Source organism: Cupressus sempervirens, chromosome 3 (assembly GCF_028749045.1).
Source record: "Cupressus sempervirens isolate cs-2001-9-10 chromosome 3, ASM2874904v1, whole genome shotgun sequence".
NCBI classification, from domain to species: Eukaryota; Viridiplantae; Streptophyta; class Pinopsida; order Cupressales; family Cupressaceae; genus Cupressus; species Cupressus sempervirens.
In genome coordinates, this window is record NC_143120.1 from 102,521,200 (window position 1) to 102,543,267 (window position 22,068).

At 34.0% G+C, this 22,068-nt stretch overlaps 1 protein-coding gene across 1 annotated transcript; it reads right to left on the reverse strand.

The window, feature by feature from the left end:
- Positions 1–225: 225 nt before the first annotated feature.
- LOC149564986 (uncharacterized) lies at positions 226–3,513 on the reverse strand. Its single transcript, XM_089816259.1, has 2 exons — positions 2,718–3,513; positions 226–2,660 (listed from the first exon to the last, which is right to left on the reverse strand). The coding sequence occupies exons 1-2, from the start codon at positions 3,223–3,225 to the stop codon at positions 226–228; spliced, it is 2,943 nt and encodes a 980-aa protein (XP_089672385.1). The 5' UTR covers positions 3,226–3,513.
- Positions 3,514–22,068: the final 18,555 nt, after the last annotated feature.

The following is a 22,068-nucleotide window of genomic DNA, read 5'->3' on the forward strand; positions in this document are numbered from 1 at the left end:
AGATAATTATGTTGTTTGCCACTAAGATTTAATTTTAAAAGTGAGAGCAACCACTAAGATTTAATTTAAAAGGAGAGAGCAATTTAAAATAAATAATATTTTCTATCAATATAAAGAAAAAATAAAAGAGAAATAAAATATGCACACTTAGAGAATTGGAGGGGGGTAGGGGGTGGGGGAGATTTTTGAGGGGAAGGAAAGGGGAAAGGGGAAGGGGAATTTTATTTATTTCTTAAAATACAATTTTTGAACATTTTCATCAAGAATGACAATTATTTCATCCATGATCTTGAAATATTTACAACGATATTTTTTGTTGAAGCATAATATTCCAATAACAGTTGAAAACCCAAACCCAATGCTCAAACCAATTCCAACCTCCCACCACTCATCTTGATCGCACTTTTCTTCACTTGCATCTTCATGAGAGAATTTTGAAGAAAGAGAAGAGGAACAAGTTTTATTGATTTGAATTCCACATAGATGTGCATTGTTTGAGAATGAACTTTCATTGAATGTAAGAAGTTGACCATTTATTGGTATTCTACCAGACACATTATTATAAGAGATGTTGAAGTAACTCAAAAATGTGAGAAGTTGTAGTTGTCCAGGAACATCTCCAATAATATTATTCATTGACAAATCAAGTGACTCTAATTTCACAAGATTTCCAAAAGAAGCAGGAATTTTTCCACTGAAATGATTTCTTGATAAATTGAGAGATTTTAAACCAATGAGAAAGCCAATCTCTTTAGGAATATCACCTGAGAAGTTGTTACTAGAGAGATCAAGACATCGAACCATTGCCAATGATTTTGCGTACTCTAGATATTGGCCTTTGGTAACTATTTCCATTTTATCTACATAAATCATTGGACTAGAATCATACATCAAGCTAGAATAATTTGAGTATTGAAGGATATCTGAGCTTTCTGTTTGATTTTTCATTGCTGTCAAGTTACTCAAGCTACTTGGTATAGCTCCATATAAATTATTATTTGACAAAATCAAGACTTGAAGATGTTGTAAGTTTGCCACTTGTAATGGTATTTCACCACCGAATTTATTTGATCCCAATACTAATATTCGGAGATTAATCAACTTATCTATCCAATTTGGAATTTGACCTTGCATGTTATTATCTCTCAAATCTAGAACCTCCAAAGAAGCACACTTTTTAAGTGATATTGGAATGGATCCTTGCAGTTTGTTACTTCCAAAATTCAATGTTTGAAGACAAACTATACCCTTAATCTCACCTTCTAAAGAATTATTTTCAAGATTCAACACCTTCAATGTTGATGAGCAACTGCCAAAATTTTTTAAAAAATTACCTGTTAAGTTGTTTTTTGACACATCCAAAACTTCCAAATTAGGACTTTCACAAATAGAATGTGGAAAGACACCCCTAATAATATTATTTGCAAGTGACAGATAGATGAATTGGTTGGAGTTGTATCCATCTATGCTTTTTTGACTGATCCCCTCAAATTGATTCTCTGACATGTCAAGAAATTTTACCTTAGATTTTGGTATAAGAATATTCCCTCTTAACTCATTTCTGTGCAAGTCCACATACTGAGCACCAAATGCATGAAACTTAGGGGACAATGCTCCTTCAAATTGATTACATGAGAGATTAAGTGCTTGTAACATTGTAAGGCTCAACAACCATTCTGGAATATTCCCACTCAAATAATTAATGGATAGGTCTATAGCTCTTATAGTGTATTGAGTGGATATGAAGGCTGGAAAATCACCATGCATACTACATGAGCTCAAATATAAATATTGGAGCTGAAATTTTGGGATCCAATTAGGACTGCTTTCTATTGTTAAGAAATTGTTGGAAAGGGCCAAATGCCTTATCTTTGTGAAACTTTCTAGTTGAGAAAGTAAGAAAGTGCCAGCCAAATAGTTATTGCTAAGAGAAAGGACAGATAAGGAAGAGAGGTTACCAAAATTAGATGTGAAGCTCCCATTTAATTGGTTTGACTCCATATAAAGAGCTGACAATTTCAATAGTCCACCTAAAACATTCCATGGAATGGTGCCTCTTAGCAAGTTATTAGAAAGATCCAAGTAGGTCAATGAGGACATATTTCCAATAGAAGGAGGGATTATGCCTTCAATATTATTATCCCAAAGAGTCAATTCACTCAATGAAGACATATTCCAAATGGAGTTTGGAATCGCTCCTCCCACATTTGAATGGCCAATAGATAGGATGCTGAGTTGGGAAGCATGCTGCACAATGGAGGAGAGGTTTACGTTGAGATTGGGGTTGTAGTACAAGTAAAGGTTTCTCAAGAGGGGAAGACCTAACACAGTGGAGGGGATGGAATCACGGAGAATGTAGTTGTAGAGTTCGAGGGCAACCAAAGACGTAAGGTTTGAAATCCAGATGGGGAAGGGTAGGTGGGTGACGTCACTATCAATAAGGTAGAGATGAGAGAGGGAGGTGAGGTTTACAAGAGAAGAAAGAGCTGTACCGAACACCCCAGGGATGGAAAGTGTTGTAAGGTTGGTGAGGGACGCAACATTGCCTACCACACCATCACCTCCACTTCCTACATTCACACGGAACATTTGGAGCCACTCCAAGGCTCGCAAATTTCGAAGCCACAAACCCCGTTGCCTCAACTCCAGATGAGAATTGCCTGAGATGTCTAGAACTTTCAAGCTAGAAATGTTGCCAAGTTCGCTTGGAATTTGACCCATAAGATCAGTATTGTAGGAGATGTCCAGATATTCCAAGGTAGACATGTTCCCAATCTCACTTGGAATCCGGCCAGTAAGACCGCACTCGTAGAAGCTCAGATGGGTCAATCTGGTGAGGGTCATGGGGAGATGCGAAGGGAAGGGGAGAGGGGACAAGTCAATCCCACTGAGGTCGAGGTACTCCAAATGGTGCAGCTGGAATAAGGCAGGGAATATCTGGCTGCTCGAATTCTTCACCACTGCTGACAAGGAATAATCACCAAGATCCAGACGAGCCACGTGGCCAGAGCCCCTGTGGCAGGCAATTCCCGTCCAGGAGCAGCAGTGCAACCCTTTCCACGACGTCAGCAGGTCATCTGGATCATTCAGCTCTTGCTTTAAGCGGAGGAGGGCACTTCTTTCTTCAGGGGGGCACCCTCCCCAATTAGATGAGGAGTAACAGGTTCCTATCATTCCCAATAGCAGCACCACCACCACCAGCAGAAGCATCATGTATTGACCCATCTTTCACTTGAGACACTAAGACTCGAGATTTCCTCTTTGTATGAAATTGGTCGCAAGTGGATGAGTATTTATAACACAAACCTACACACCCTGTGCCTTGCATTCTTCCATTTTTTCTGCTGCAACCAAAGTCTTCCCGTTGTAGAAAATATCAACGGTGGTATTTTTTCGGAGTCTTCGTCACTGTGCAGAAAAGTCGTGGAGTAATAATTTCCAAAGAGTAGAAAAGTCGCAGAAGTAATTGCATGATTGTATTTCCGTTTTCAATGTATTAATCAGTTTGAAAGTGAAGAATGCTCGTCATGGTGTGCTCTCTGTAAGATTTATTTTTAATCCTTCGTTACATGGAAAGAAAATACGAGTAACATTAATTCAAAGCTAAAAGTGTTTAAGAATTTTAATATAAAACTGACCTAGTGTTCATCCAACACTTAATTATTGAGTGGATATAAGAAATCTCACAGCTGTTTAATAAAAGAAAATTTATATACGAGAAGTTAGTTTAATTAATTATAATGATTTTGTTGAAAATAATAATAATTGGACTGATAAGTAGGAGATAATTTCCACAGCTAGTCAAATTGTGATATGAATATCAGGATTTAACTGTGTGATTTTGAGTCAAACTCGATGACCCATATTTCATGAGTAGTGATTCTAAGCGCGCTCAGGCTGGAGTAGTACTGGGATGGGTGACCTCCCGGGAAGTCCCGGTGCTTCACCCCTGTGAGCATCACCTAGATCCAATGAGTGCTAAGTGTTCCATTTATTCTCATGAGAGATGGATTCATGTTGAATCACTACTCATGAAATATGGGTCATCGAGTTTGACTCAAAATCACACAGTTAAATCCTGATATTCATATCACAATTTGACTAGCTGTGGAAATTATCTCCTACTTATCAATTGATGAGCTTAAGGGGCTTTCTAATGAATGGTTCATAAGGCACAACACTTGGTGAAGGTTTTGCAAATGGGGTTGCAAGCTTTGGGTTTAACTAAGGAGGAAACTCCGTAGTTAAGCGCGCTCAGGCTGGAGTAGTACTGGGATGGGTGACCTCCCGGGAAGTCCCGGTGCTTCACCCCTGTGAGCATCACCTAGATCCAATGAGTGCTAAGTGTTCCATTTATTCTCATGAGAGATGGATTCATGTTGAATCACTACTCATGAAATATGGGTCATCGAGTTTGACTCAAAATCACACAGTTAAATCCTGATATTCATATCACAATAATTGGACTGTTATAAAAGTATGATATTTTCTAGAATGTTCATTATTTTATATAAAATATGGAAAAGTAATGATGACATAAGTTTTAAAGTCAATTTTTGTGAAGAAAACTCATATTAGTATTTGAATGATATTTTTCTAATATGTCATAATGTTATTATTGAAAAAATACATAGATGCATATAATACAATTCAAACATAATTTATTACATCACAATCATTTATAACAATAGATTATTCTATAAATACAAAATTATTTAGAGTTCAATTTTAAACATAAAATCCCTTTAATACATTATTTATTAAAAATATTATAACACTAGCATATCCATTATTAACCCATAATTTATTACATTATTAAGCATATACTATTCATGTTCCTAAGTTTGGAAATATATACACAAGTTAATAAATATAGATGTAAATATACTTTATTGTTTAACATTATTATGTAATTTCTTTTAAGCAAGAAAAATAAATATATGTCTATTTTTCTATTTTTTTTATTTTTTAAAATTAATTAAAGTTCAAATAAATTTAAAATTTTAAATATTGAATTACAAATTTATTTTATGAAAATATTCAAGATATAATTGTGTTGGTAAATAGATTTGTCACCTAAGAAATACATGATTTAGCCCAATGAAGTATGTTGCAAATCGATCTCTCCAATAGTTGGATAAGCCCTTGATCTCTGACCTTCCTCTACGTTTAGAGGGGCAACTCCCTCCTAAGATATAATTTTGATTTTTCAAATAAAGATGATTACAACTTAGAATATAGGAAGGAAACTATTGATGATGAATGCACCACACAACTTCAATGTCTCCATAAAATTGATGAAAACTGCTAATGAAAACAAACAAGAAATGCGTTTGAGAGCTATCATTGACACAATGCTAATTCAATGATTCGTGAATATTTACACGATACCATGAAAATACTCATATAGATGAATCAACACTTCAAAAATTTAGATTTTGTAGAAAAGAGAATGCAAAATGTACTTCCTTTTATTTCTTAGCACCAAGAACATAAGAAAAATTGTTGATTACAAGAACAAGAAATGTACACACTTTCCAAAAATTGCCTTGTTACCAAAAACATAAGTGTCCCTTATTCCAAAGTCCAAAAGGTCTGGTATTACAATGAGATTCAAAAATTTATAATCTATTCTAGCATAACTAACTTTAAACTATCATGATGATAGTTCATAACCATTTTAAACTTACTCTCATTCCCTAACTAAAATTTCTTTTAACTTCTTGTGTAAATTATCAGGGTAACAAATTTATAGTATGAGCTGAATATTTATGTTGAGAAGATATTAAATTGAAAATGCCAAAGATATCATTATTAAAGAGTAGAAATAAATGTCAAATATATACTGGAGGTTCGAAAAAATGGCGGAATTTTTCCCTTGATAAGGCACGTGTTTTAATTTGAGACATCGCCCATTATACTGACGATTCACTACAATTTATATTAGTAGTTAGAATTTAGTTTAAACAAACAAATAATATTATAAGATATTTAAACAAAGTGATAAAAAATTTAAATCATTTTTTTTTATGAATAGTTTTTTTTTATTTAATAAAAAAAAGCTTTGTGTAGCTATAGTCCCGCCTTGTAAAAGAGAGAAGTATAAAACTTTTAGTATTAAAACTTTTAGGTTTTTTTTTTACTTATTTAGATAAATATAAATAAGACTTGAATTAAGATATTTTTATTGCATTAATATATAATAATAGTTAATAAAATTTAGTGTATGTATGTATATACATATGCATATAATGGTATATTAAAAAGAAAGAGTTTCAATTAAGATAATTTACTAAAACTTACATCATTACTATATAATTAAATAATTTAAAAAGTCATAAATTATAAATAAATATAATTATAGATTATTAATTAATAAAATATGTAATTATTTCAAATATGTTAATATAATACATTGAAGAAACTTATTACTACTACTAGTACTTATTTATGTATTCTATATTCAATAGAATACAAATATTATTATCGAAAAATAGTTTCATTGATAAATGTGTATATATGCTCTAAATTGATAGCAATCAATTTGATGACATTTTAAAATAATTATGAATATGTTTTAAAAATAATTAGAAATACCTCATATTAATTGTCGTGTGGGTGGCTGCTTTATTCATGGTCTTACAACTTTTTCACTTTTTCATTTGTAGATTTCTAAGCTTTGACTCAATTGTTGACAGTTTATTTTAGTTTGAAATTTCCTAATTTTTTAAATAATTAGAAAAAATCTAAAACTTTTCTTTTTCTAGTAGTATACATGGCCTAATCACAGGTCTTAATTTAAATTTGTTTTTGCACAAAGTTATAATATTGAGATCATATTTATTTAATTTTTTTTGGCTTATACACATTATTTTGGTGCATAGAATTTCTTTCAAGCATGGTAAGCATGGGGTAATTGCCTCAGAGGAATGGATATTTTTGGGGTGGATAGTGCGGCCCTGGCTTTAGAGTGTTTTGGAGTTCCAGTATGGTTCTTCCTTTTGCATAATTAGAGAAGAAGACTTGTTGACTGGTCTAGTCTACCCATGCAAACATGTTATTATACTAAATTTCTAGATATTATTTTTAAAATCATTCGAATTTTATAAAAACATTAAGACCTTCAAAGATTAATTAATTCTATTGGCCGGTCTTTATCGCACTAAATGATGATAGTTTTAATAATAATATTATTATTAATATGCTCGTACTTGATTGGTTGTTGAGTTTTTTTTAGAATTTCTAAATTGGAAAAAGCAAAAAACCACTGGGAAAAATATTTGTGGCCAATCAGAAAAATAAGAAATATTGAAACAAAATTAGAAATAATAAATTAGTTAGCTAGAGCCTTTAGGAACATTGGAAATCAGTTTTAATTTTTTCCATGGCACAATTTTCAATGCAAACAAATAGGTAAAAGTTCATGCAAAAAAAATAGTCTCCGCCTATAAATAGGTGGGACTAATAATATACTAGTTACAATTCGCAAAAAAATATCGGGGGATACAAGATCATCCTGCGAGAGTACACACAGCCAAAGTTAGAATTAACAACTATTCATTAATAAACAAAAAAAAAATCAGGTTGTCAAAGCAGTGCTAGCTGAGGGAGGTGGTCCATCACAATCATAGAAAGCCCAGTCAACCTTGGGATTGGAAGGCAGGTTGGGAATAGTCTAACCATCAGCAACATCGTCAAGGCCATGGCTCATAGAGGTGAAATAGCCAACTCCAGGAAAAAAGACCATTTGCTAAAATCCACACGAGGAGCACCAAGAGGGGGAGCTGCTAGACCTAGGAACCAACTAGAGCCACGGTGAGGTAGAGAAGCTGAGCAACAATGACAAAAATCATCGCCACCACTAGGGGAGCGGTGGTGGGAAACCTATGAGCATGGCGTGTGAGAGTGGCAGGCAGATGATTTATGCCCTCGATAATGGCCACTAGGTGGAGTGTGATCTGCTGAGACATCTAGAGTCAATCTGACAACCATACAGGGAGCTTTTCCCCAATGATTGAGTAGCTCCTAAAGGTGGGCCACCTCTAGAACCACCATATTAGCTTAGACTTGAATCTCAATCATTACATTGTTACAAATGCATGCTTTAGTGTACATAGCAACATTTATGTCAAGAAAACTATGAGTGAAAAGAGAAACATTCCTATCTTTACACAAAGTAAACAAAATCTCCATCTTGAAAGTTTTCCAGATCTAAGAAAATTGCCTAGGGAACCTTAGGGGAGTCACCCAACAAAACCATATGCTAGGAAAAAGGTTCAAGCTGAAATGGCTTTAAAAAATTACGAATCCAGTGCCAATAGTTTTGAGTACGTCTACATAACCAAAAAAATGCCAAAAAGACTTTGGCTTCCCACATAATGGACACCGAGGATCTAGAACCCCAATATGCTTAAGCTGAGGCCCAAGGAAAAGACCTTGAAAACTAGACAGCAAGAAAAATGTGCAATCTTAGGCTCCCTAATGACACTCCAAATAGTGTTGAAATGCTTTCTCCACTGAGAAAAGGAAAACTGCAAAGTCCAACACTAGTTGAGGGTATTCACAATTGACAAATGGGGAGAAAGCCATCAATACCCCAAACTTGGTTTATAGCTGGTGAAGGAAGTTGTAAGATACCACTTCAAGTTTGTCCACCAAGCTCAAACAAATTGAATACCCACATTGTGAATTAAGTGATCTAGAATTGTAGAAAGCAACAGATTAGAAATCTGTTGATTTGAATGGACAAGAAAAAACTAGACTTGCATATCTTCCCAAGATCTGAGACTTATAGGGACCTTGGAAAAGAGGTCCTTAGTTGTCTTGATGACACATTTAAAAAAATGCAAAGCCCTAGCACCTTGAGTCTTGGCCAAAGGAACACCCTAGATGACAAATAGAGGAGACCACCAAATGTTCTACTAATTCAAAGAGAGCCCATCACAGAATCCATCACCAAACCAGCTAAGCCAAGGCTTGATAGCTTCCTAAGATTTCCATATCCTCTTGATAACGAAAGAGCCCTATATGTGCATAGGTTCTAGAATGATAATAAGGGTTTAAAAGCAAATCCCCTTCCATGCAAGCCTATTAATAGGAAACCTAGAAGAAATGCAATGCTGAACCAAAAGTTTCCAAGCTTCATCTCCAATAATGGCACATATAATCCATTTGGCACGAAGAGTGAAACCTTGCTTCTATGTGGAAAGAAGGCCAAGGCCTCCAAACTCTTTGGGGAGACAACAAAAATCCCAAGCCACTCTGTGAAAGTCATGATGGTTAGAACCATAAGTCCAAAGAAAGTCACAAAGGAATTGCTCTAATTTCAGGTAAGAGGCTTTGGAAGGAGCCCAATAGGAAGAATAATAAACATGCATAGCTACCAAGACCTTTGAACAAATTTGAACTTTCCTCAAAAGAGAAAGGGGTTTAGTAAGCCAGTAGTGAAGCTTCTTTTCAATTTTAACAAGCACATTGTTCCACAAATCAATTGACGAAGCTTGAAAGGAAAAGGGAATGTCCAGAAAGTGAAAGATCTCCCTGTGAGTGACCCATTTTTATTCAAACTAATCAAGCCATGATGGAGCTGGAAGAAAAGATTGCCTATAACAAAGCATGTTGTGCCATTGAATAGTAGAACCAGAGGCTTGCCAAAAGGTTTCCAGGCATTGCAAGGCATTGGTGATGTTTTCCTTATCCTCCAAAAGAGTGAGAAAGGAATCATAAAAAAAATTCCCATTGACCAACTGAGATGAGGAATCTTGCAAGGAGATGCCACACACCAAACTAGAAGAAACATAGTGGGCTAGCAAGTAAGAAAATCCTTCAGCAGTAAGAACATATAAAGCCAAAGCTAGAGGGCAACCCTACCAAATGGAGAGAAAGAGCCCAAAGGCTTCAGATTGAGAGCTATTGATAGTAATACAAGCATTAGCATGTCCAAAAAACATCTCCATAGACTGAAGAAAGTTGGGACAAAAATCAAGAGCTTGAAGCATAGCCAAGAAAAAAGGCCATTCAATTTGATTAGAAGCTTTAGAAAAACCAATCTTCAAAAAAACAAATAGCTGATTGGATTTGTGAGCCCACTCCATGCCTTCCCAAACAACAATGATGTTTTCAAGAATATATTTGGACTTAATAAAGTGATTTTTCTCTTTCCGCACAATTAAAGGCAGGAGATGATTTATTTTAAGTGAAATTGCCTTAGCAATAATCTTATAGGACACATTAAGCAAATTAATGGGCTGCCATTTATAGATATCCTTAGGATCACCAACTTTAGGTATGAATTTGATGTTTTCTTTGTTGATAATGGCTCCTAGACTCTTAGAATGACATGCTTCAAGATAAAATTTATGCAGGTCAGTACCAATAGACTCCCAAAGATGTTTGTAAAATTCATGGGGAAACCCATAACACTTGGAGGATTTTTCACCAACCATTGAAAAGACCACCTCTTTAAGGTCTTGGATGGTGAGAAGCTACTCATAGAAAGCATGTTGCTTGACCGCTAGGCAGCTTGGAGTAACATAAATACAGTTTCAAAGGCTTCCTCTCGAGCAAAAAAATTTCCTTACGAAGAAAAAACATTTTCCTAGTGGTGAACAAAAGCTTGTAGGATGTTAGGGAGATTAGAGAGAACAGAATTGTCCTATTTGATCTTTTTAATCCCAAAATTGGTATGATAGGCTCTAAGAGCTTGGAAGAATTCTTTAGAAGCCTTATTGCCAACCTCCAACCAATGGAGGTGAGCTTTGATTTGGGCTCCTTGAGCAACATAATTATCCACAATCTATTTGTCATGATGAAGCTTGGCAAGCTAGATTTGAAAATAAACATCAAAAGGATTACGGGCAAGAGCTTCATATGCTTTCTTGAGAACCGTGGTAGTGGATTCATAAGACCATCATCTGAAAACCACCAACTACCACCCACAGATGCACACAAATCTAGTAGTTTTGGTAACAACATCATTCCACCATTGAATCCAACCTATCTCAGGACATGGATGTGGCTTCATATTCCATACACATAGCATATGAGCAATATTAGAAGCATGCATCAATATTGATGTATTGAGGAAAAACTGTGTCTTGATAGCTTGCTAGACAACTATATGAAAAGAAGTGGTAAAATAAATGGGATAGTGGTCTGATAAGCTCACATTTGGCAGAGGAATGATAGGTAAATCTTGATCCTTAGAAAAGGAGAAAAATATTATGCAATAATCATGGCATGATCATGATGTAGGAGCATCCTAGGTGGCAATTGTATCTTGCATATTTTCAATTTTCATAGTTTTTACTAAGTTGCAATGTCTTACATTATCGAGTTTTGAGTGGGTGTCAAGCATTTATTTTATGTTGAGCTTCCTTTTTGATGTCGAGTTCATAGTTGCTATCAAGTGTTTTTTTGGTTTTCAAGACATTCTTTGGATGCCAAGCTTGTGTGGTTGCTAAGTTTTTTTGGTTGTCAAGTTCGTTTGGATTCTAAGTGTCAGTATTTCATGGAGCCTTCATTTTCTAAGTTGTCTATGTGTGAGGAAACCTTTACATTTATTTTAGTGTTAGATATCTACTGGGAGCTGACTTGTGGCTTAGCCTAGCATTTAATATGGGTAACTTAGAGAGAGAGAAGGAGCAGAATGTGAAGTTTAATCATCAAAGATTGTAATTGAAATTGATATATGGTCATAACCTAGAAGGCCTGATAGTTGGGAAAGTAATAGATCTTTGGGTGATTATATGAATGACTTCATTTTCTTCCTCTATCTCCCAAGTTATTTTTTTTCTTGTTATTTCCATTATGTTGACTTTCTATAAGCAGTTTGAATAGTTGAGTGTGCCTTTGGCTCTAGTGTATTTGTTCCTCCCTACGTCAGGTGATATTAGAGCTAGAGGTTCCTCCTTTAGGAGATTGGATTGTGTAGAACCCTAAGTGAATTTAGTTGTGGGGTATTAGATATGAATATTTGACCTACAACTTGCAGAGGGTTACAATCTTCCAAGACCCTAATTTGTAAAGATAGTTCTAGGTAGAGGAAATGCTGATAATGCAATATTGGATACATTGAGACAAATTGCAGCCAAATTAGATGCTATAGAGATAGCTGAGAGGAGAGGAGCACATCTTGATGATGCAAGTGATGATGAAGTAGTAGCACCAAACCCTAATCTAGAACCTAAAGAAGATCAAGATGAAGCAAGGTTGTTGAGAGTATTCTCTAGGGCAAATTTAAAGCTTGTTGTAGAAGTTGTTCCTTATGGTGGGAAATTGGAAACCAATGCTATGTTGGATTAGATCTTTGAAATGGAGAAGTTCTCTAAGCATGAAAACACTCTTGATAATAGGAAGGTGAAGATTGCGCTTACTAGGTTGGAAGGACATGTCTCATCTATTGGGATCATTTACAACTTGATAGACAAAGGAGAAGAAAGGAAAAGATCAAAACTTGGGTAAAAATGGTGAACAAGATAAAGAACAAATTCCTTCCTATTGATTACCAAGTCATTGAGAAAGATGGAAAATTTCATACAAATAGGCATGACTGTGAAGGAGTATACTGAGGAATTCTATAGATTGGACATCGGATCTAGGATGATGATGTTGAGAAAATTGCAAGGTACATAAATGGATTGAGATCTAGAATTCAAGATGAGATAAGTTTTGTGAAGTTGTGAAGTGTGTGAGAAGCATACCAATATGCTTTGAAAGTTGAGGAGATCTTGACAAAGAAGCATGAACAAAGACAAAGAGGTAGAGCTGGTAGATTCTAGAGAGGCAAAGGTAGATCTTATGGAGAAGGTGGTAGATTTGATAGTTCTATGCAAGATAAAGGGAAATCTGAATGGAAGAAAGATTAAAAAGGAAAGAATGAGTGGAAAGGTGGTGATTCCTATCAAGGAGGTGGTGGTTCTTATAGAGAAAGAGGTAATTATTATTCTAGAGGTAGATTTCATGGTAATTGTTTCATATTTGGTAAAGAAGGGCATAGATCCTTTGAATGTAGATCCTCTAAAAGTGGTCAAGGTAATAGAAATGTTATGATTCAAGGAAATATTGAGGGTTCACCAAGTGGACCTGAGGTTGGAGAAAATATGATGGTGAGAAGAACCTTTTGTAATAAGTGAAGTGATGAGGAACCTATTCTTAGGAGAAGTCTCTTCAAATCCAGATGTAAGATGGCTGGAAAATGTTGCAAGGTAATCATTGACAGTGGAAGTTCTAAAAATTTAGCCTTAGAAGAGCTGGTTATAAAGTTGGAGTTGTAGAGGCTGAAACATGCTAAACCCTATCATATTTTATGGATCAAGATAAGCATAAGATATTGGTAAGTGAACAATGTATTGCGAAGTTCAAGGTTGAACATTATTTTGATGAAGTTTTATGTGATATTATGCCCCCATGGATTTTTGTCATATTCTATTGAGTAGACCTTGGCAATATGATAGACATGCTATACATGATGGAAGATTGAATCAATAGACTCTTTGGGTGAATGGGAAGAAGTAAATATTGCTACTTTTAATTGAAAGTCTAAATGAGGTTAATTGTACTACTGTGAGAATTTGCATGGTTAATGGAAACAATTTAAAAAGAAAATGAAAAAGAATCAAGTATGTTTTGTTATAATTCCTAGGAAGCCAAGTTGTACCAGTAATGACCGAGTAATAGAAAACAATGGTGATCGAGCAACAGAAACTGATAAAAGCCAAGTACTAGCAGAAATTGAAAATTTGCTAAACAAGTACAAGGATGTTGTTACAAAAGATATACATAATGGTTTACCTCTAATGAGAAGTATAAATCATTGCATAGATCTGATTACTAGAGCTAGTTTTATGAATAAAGAACCATATAGATTAACACCTACAAAGAATGCAAAACTTCATAGACAAGTGCATGAGTTGTTGCAAAAAGGTTTTATTAGAGAAAGTTTGAGTCCACATGTTGTACCTATTGTATTATCACCTAAAAAGTATGGAGAATGGAGAATGTGTACTAATTCTAGAGCTATTAACAATATCATAGTGAATATAGGTTTCCTATGCTAAGGATGGATGACATAATGGACTATTTGAGTGGAGCAAAGTATTTTACCAAGATTGATTTAAAGAGTGGCTATCATTAGATCAGAATCAGAGAAGGTGATGAGTGCAAGACTACTTTTAAGACAAAAGATTATTTGTATGAATGGTTGGTTATGCATTTTGGTTTGACTAATGCACCTAGTAATTTCATGAGATTGATGAATGAAATTCTAAAAAGATTCTTTGGTAAGTTTGCGATTGTTTATTTGGATGACATTTTGATATTCAATAAAACTAAGGAAGAACATTTTGAGCATATTAGACAACTATTGCAGAGATTGAAAGAGGAGAAGTTGATGATTAACCTAAAAATTTATTCTTTTATGCAAGAAGAGATTGTGTATTTGGGATTTGTGATTTTAGATAATGGTTTGAAGATGGATCCTGAGAAGCTAAAAGCAATGTTGAAATGGCCTACACCTGAGAAAGTGGTTGAGGGTAGATCATTTCATGGTTTGGCTAGTTTTTATAGAAAATTCATCAGAAATTTTAGTTCTATTTGTAATGCTATGACTGAGATAGTGAGAGGAGATAAAAAGGAATTCAAGTGGACACATGAAGTTGATTACAATTTTGAGACTTTGAAACAAAAGGTTGCTAAGTTTCCTATATTAGCTTTTCCTAATTTCAATAAGGTATTTCAAGTTGAATTTGATGCAAGTGGTAGTGCAATAGAAGCTATATTGAGTCAAGAAGGTAAACCTATTACTTTCTTTAGTGAGAAGTTGAATGATGCTAAAATGAAATATTATGTATGATCAAGAGTTTTATTCTATTGTTCAAGCCTTGAAGAAGTGGAGATGTTATTTGATTCCTAAAGAGTTTGTGTTGTATACTGATCATAAAGCTTTACAGTACTTGGGAAGTCAACATTAATTGAATTAGAGACATATGAAGTGGGTTGAGTATTAAGCATAAGAGTGGAGTTATTAACAAATTTTTTGATGCATTGAGTAGTGGACATTCTTTGTTGACTAAAGTGAAGGTCGAAGTTCTTGGTTTTGATGACATGAAAGAGTTGTATGATATTGATCCTAATTATTTTGAGCCATGGAGAGAGTGCAAAGCACCAAATCTAATAGATCACATAAGTATGATGAATATTTTATTTGAGAAAATATTTTGTTCAAAGGTATTCAAGTTTGTATCCCTAGAAGTTCCATGAGAATTAATTTGATTAAGAGAAATCATATTGGTGGATTGGCTAGAAATTTTGGAATTGATAAGACATTGATTTTGTTGAAGGATAAGTATTATTGGCCACACATGTATAAGGATGTTCATAAATTTGTAAGGAGTTGTGAAGTTTGTCAAGTTGCGAAAGAAGTAAGTCAAAATAATGGTTTGTATACACCTATTACTATTCCTGAGAAACCTTGGAGTGACATCAATATGGATTTCGTTCTTAGATTGCCTAAAATAGTGAAGGGGTATGATTCTATATTTGTTGTTGTGGATAGATTTTCTAAGATGACTCATTTTATACCATGTAAGAAGACATCAGATGTGAAGCATATTGCTGAGATTTCTTCAAAGAGATTGTGAGATTGCATGGATTACCAAGAAACATTATTTCTAATAGAGACATTAAGTTTGTTGGTTATTTTTGGAAGATTTTGTGGAAGATGGGTACTAAGTTGAAGTTCTACATTCCATCCATAGACAAATGGACAAATAGAGGTTTTGAAAAGAAACATGGGTAATTTGTTGATATGTTTAGTTGGAGATAAACCAAGTAATTGGGAGATGGTATTGGCACAAGCTAAGTTTGCATATAATAATTCCATGAATAGGAGTATAGGAAAGACACCTTTTGAAATTGTTACAAGAATCCAACATAGAGGAGTATCAATTTGAGGGATCTTGCTAAGGAAGAAAAGATAAGTGCTAAAAGGGAAGAATTTGTTGATTTTATGGAGCCTTTGCATAAGGAAGTAAAATTGAGAATGGAACAAAGTAACATAAGTATAAGGAGAATGTTGACAAGTCTAGAAGATATCATGTTTTTGAAATTGGTGATGAGGTGATAGCTCATTTGAAGAAAGGAAGATTTCCTATTAGAACATAAAGTAAGCTAAAAATGAAGAAATTTGGATCTTGTATGATCTCGAAGAAGTTTGACAATGGTAATGCATATGATGTTGAGTTACCTGATGATATGGATATATATCTTATATTCAATGTTGCTGATTTGTATAAGTATCATGAGTCAGATGATGAAGTTGTTGTATCAAATGATTATCCTAAGAAGCACATTGAAGAAATTGAAAAGGTATTGGAGCAAAGAGTTGGTAAGAGCATGAGAGGAAATGACTACTATGAGTATTTTGTAAAATGAAAAAATAGACCTGATGAAGATGCTATATGGATTTCTCAATTTGAGTTGGATTTAGCTTGGGTTGTGACACTTGCATGATTCAGAAGAATCATTTCTTTCTACCTTAGTTGTCTGATGCAAGAGTATCCTAGGTTGCACTACTATCTCACAATGTTTTGCATTGTCAAATTCTTACCATGTGTCAAGTGTTTAGTTTCATCAAGTATTATTGTCAATATAAGGAAGAACTCTACTAATGAATGGTTGTTCATAGCAATTAATGTAATAATTAATAATGATAGAGGTTAATAGAAAAAAAGAAGGCTCTGATTATACAAGTGGACTACTCAATATCATTTAACACATCAGCTTGCCAAAACACCATTGTTCTTTGTCACGCAACCAAGAGGAATCCATTGCAGGTAGAGCCATAATGAAAAATAGTATTTCCTAAAATATATGATAAAATCTAGTGTACATGGCATGTCCTATATGTTATCTCACACAACTTAAAATATGTTTTTTCTTTTCTTGAGGCACTTACATGTGCAGATTTATACAAACACAAATTTTGAAAATATAACTTTTATTGCAGCTCTATACTAAAAAGGTTACAAAAGGTTGAATATAAAGAATTCATACCCACAAAAAAAACAAACAAGAACTAGATACACATGTATCTAGAAAAGTTTAATTTGTGAGAGAATAAAGCTCTATCCTAAATATTATGATGCATATTTCAACACATTTCTTATTTTCGTAAAAACTAAAAATTAACTAAAATCATCCTAACAAAAAATTATATTTTTTCACTTGCATCAATTATCAACATATTCCCCCTTGATGTTGAGTGGGCTCTTAATCTGATCCATTCATTACAAAGTGTTACTCTTCAGCACTAGAGTCTTATAGAGTCACATAGTACTTCTAATAGAAGTCAACTAACTATTTATTAATTTATCTCTTTCATGAGAGATCACAAGGCTCAACTTTGCCCTCCTTTCTCTAATATAGAGAAAACTCTTGACACTTCCATACATACAAATCATAATAAGTAGTCATCAACTACTTCACACAAACATTAGGACCTTGATCCACCACTATCATGTTTGACTTGTGAACATTGAGGTTTCTACAACTTTTTCAACATCTCTATCACCTTTTTCCATCAGGATCCATTGATCCATCGATAATAAACTTGCATACAATATTCTGTTGATTGCAACATGTCTTTTCATTATGGCTCTTTAACCCAAAAATTCTACAATGGTGAAGATCCCAACATTTATCCTCTTTATGTCCTTCTCTATGACAATGTGAAGGTATAATACATTTCTTACTTTTTACTTGTAATACCCCACTTGAAGATCCTTGAAAAAAGGATATATAAAAGACCATACATTTTTTTAAGGGATTAAGCATGGATTCAAACAAAATTTCCATGTAGCTGATCACAAAGATCAAAATGAAAGACTTAACCAAATAATACAATCAACCAATGATATCCAAGTGTCACTACTTACCAACACTCATAAGCAATTATAATAGTTAAATATACAATGTCCGTTTCTAACTAACCATAACATAAACAAGAATTGTAGGCAAAGCCCATTAAATGGTCGTGTGTAAGACAAGGACTCATGGTTACAACCACTCATCTATTGGACACCATACTAAAATACAAATGTTGAATCTTGAAATTGGCTAAGTTTGGAATCCTAAAGCCCTGAAATCTAACTAAGTCTAAATACCTGCAGCCTTGAGATTTTCTAGATTCTTTATCTTAACTCAGAGAGGTCTTGAACCCACCTCAAATGAATTGTCACACACACACACACACATAATATCTTAATTATAAAGAAGAAGAAGAGGAAGAGTAATTGAAGATGACAATGCCATTTATACTTCGATGGTATATTTTATATATAGGAAGAAAAGACCCCCAAAAGGGTACTTAAATCTCCTTCAAGACCACATCTAACAAGTTTAAAAGTATCTATTGTCTACCCAAGCAAGTTTTCTTTTAGACCCCATATCATGCAATAGTTTCCACTACTACTAGGTGATAGCTTGTGAGTATTATGCAATATACTATACTACTATTCTAGTATCGCATGATACTTTATACTATTACCACGCGATACTTTAACAGTATCGTACGATACTTGTTGCTACTACCATGTGATACTTTCTTGTATCATAGGATATTATTTATTATAGTCATGTGATACTTTACCAATATTTCCCAATGTTGAACTAATGTCACCCAAGTATGCAAAAAAATGCCAACAAACCAATATAGAAGGAAAATAGAGTTAGAACATCACACTGGGGAGTACTAGAACCACTTTAGCATAAAGAAGAACAAATAATTATAACATCTCATCCAGAGAATCTAATGTAATCATGTGGAGAGCAACATCGCAGTGAACATACATGTGCATAAATCAACTATCTCAATATGCAAAAATACCAACTCACAAGGGAACATACTCTAGAATGGTATGGAGAACCATGTGAACATTCATCCCTAGAATTGAACATGGAGGAAAGTCAACTCTCTATGTCAGTCCCCAAAAATGGTATAGGTAGTGATTCCTCCCAACAATGTAGAACCCATAGGCCCTCTCCCACTTTGCTAATGAAGATAATGAACTGAACGCAATCACACAATACACTCATCTATGGCTAACACTCATACCAAATAGTATAGAGAACTGAAACCAAGATCATCAAACAATGTAATACAACAGGTCATACTTAGACATTGTATGGGTCTACTATGAAGGGACTCTGGTGGAGTGTAAGTCACTTGGCTTTGGAAAATCCAAGCTATATCTGGTGCATAATGAATCCCTCAGTAAATCATCACACCAGTGCTGAATGAATCCCTTAGGAAACCATCACACTAGTGTAGAATGAATCCCTCAAGAAAGCATCACACCATGACCTCAAATAAACTGTACAGGCCACACCCTTTGTTTAACCACTTGGTTGTTCACTTATCTGATATTAAGTTTTAGTATCCATTTATTAAAATTTTTATTACTTGTTAGAACTTCTTCATTCTACCTTGTTGGAATATACACTAGGGTATATGAGAGAAGGCACTCCATACATCTACCCTTCATACCCATGATCATCACATGATGAGTGCGCAAAGGAAATGCAAGTTCCCAACACAACTTCAAATGAACAATCCCTCAACCAATCTATATCTAGGAGTTCGAGTCTCATAAGATCTCATCAATTGCATGTGCACATACTTATGTGTGGGAAAAACCAACTACACAAAATCAATACTAAACAAGTGTTAGATGACAAACAATAAAATAACCAAGTATAAAATCATTCCATCGAGAAAATAACCAAGAGTATAGATTCGACATGAATCCTAATGCAAGAAGAATACATCTATTATCAGATTGTATTCCTCATGGATAATCCAAGTCCATGAGCAACGTCAGTTCCAAGAAACACTCAAGGAAATTGGACAACGCAAAAATTGAGGCAAAGTTATAAATGCCCAAAAACCAATGTTGACAAAAATCAATGAAATCAGAACCCTAGTTCCAATTAGGTATAAAACTCTAGATATCAAATAAAATTTGGGTTCAATGTTCATATGCAAAAAAAACCAATATAACAGTCTAAAACCCCAAACCCCACTCCAAAAGGCAAAGAAATTCTCATACCTCCCCAATCGAGTAGAGCTAGCATACATGAATGGAGGGGAACACTAGTTCTATGCCTTCTAACAAACTACTAGTAGTAAAAAACTTAGAAATGAAATTGAGACGTAAAAAAAGAAGAGCCCTACTTGGTAGTCAAAAGGGAAAAAATAGGAATTCTCGTGATAAAGTAATCACTCTGCTAAAACTACCAATAGTCTCAGCAAACCAAGGTCTCCCTAAACTAGATCCAACGAGATCAATCTTGAGTCAATCGCACACCCATAGTTCTTGCAACAAGTAAAACAACAATACCTCCTTAAGAGGTTTTTCAGATTTTTGCTCTCAAATTCCAATTTAAAAGTGAGAAGTGAGAAATAACTCACTTTTTGGGATATATATTAACTTTAAAAGTTTAATATAAATTTGGGAAAATAATGGGTTTACTAGGTTAAATCCCTACTCAACCCAAACAAAAATTGGGTAATTCCAATTATATGAAATTCAACTACGACAAAGCGGCTGATAAATAAAATAAAAAGATAAAATCCCAAAATACCCATAAACCATAAAATAACAATATTCCTTAATAATTTTTATGACAAATTCTAAATGCACATACATAATATTGGTCTAGTCACAATGCAAATGAATTCAAATCTGTTAAATCATCGAAGGGTTTAATTGATAATTAAAGAAGATATGTCACCCATACAAGGATGAGATTTGCTAGGTATAAATAGCCAAATCACTAACTCCATGTGCCACTATTGGGGTTATAACTCCTCCACATTAAGCAACACAATCAAATGCAATAACATATAATTATATAGCCAAAGTGATAAATGCATTACATTGCATAATTGACCATTTATTTAATTACATTAAAATAACCTCTTTAAATCATTCATTACATCATAAAACATCTCAAAGCAAGAATGAAATAAATATATGTAGCATCAAATCATAATATCCAGGATCTAATAAGTCCATAATATAATCACCAACAAAATATAAATTTGAATACAAAATTACCAGATAATATCATCAACCATCATGTCACATCAATAATCATCATCATGCAGATATGATCAAACTAAACAACATAGTATCTATCATCTATGAAACTAGTAATCAAAACATAATATTTGACCATTAGGTCATCTTGAAGATCATCAAACATGAGTATAAATATATCTCTTGAATTAAAATATAACGAGGTACAAAATACAAACACGAGAGGCACTTTTGTACTGATTTATTTGAGCCTACAATACTAGTAACATCAAATTTCTCTCTCCTAACAAATCTTAAGCATTCAAATTTTGGCCTCCAAATGGAATTAATGGGCTCCTTCATGCTTTTTCATTCTTTTTGAATCCACTTCCATTAAATAATATTTTTTCCATAATCTAAAAGACAATATTATTTTTCAAACATCTCTTGTTATCATCATAAAAATTTCCAACTATACTTGCAAATGTATGCTTAACTTCATCTTTATCCTCTTTGCTAGAAGAAATTTGTTGGTCTTAGATTGGTTTGAAAATTGAGTGTCAACACACTTAACCAATTCTTAGAGATGTTGAGTATAATACAGATGCCGAGCTATAGTGTGTGTTGAGCCAGAGATTCAATAGGTGCCAAGTGAACTTCAGGTGTTGAGAAAAGTTCAAGTACTAAGTGATAAGTGATGTCAAGTCACTATAGGTGTTGAAAAAAGTATAGATGTCGAGTGAAATAGAATTACCATAGGAGATTTGTAAGACAAAATTCCTATATGTGCCAAGCATCAAAACTTAGTAAGTGTTGAGTAACATAGAATTAGCATATGAGTATGTATCTTCACAAACTCAAATGTAAACCATTTTTTAGCTGACTTAGGAAGAATCTCAAGGGATCTTGAAGATAAGATTGAATCTCTTGCATTACCTATTTAATTAACATGCATCCAATTAGAAAAATGGAGAAAGCATGAAACCAATAG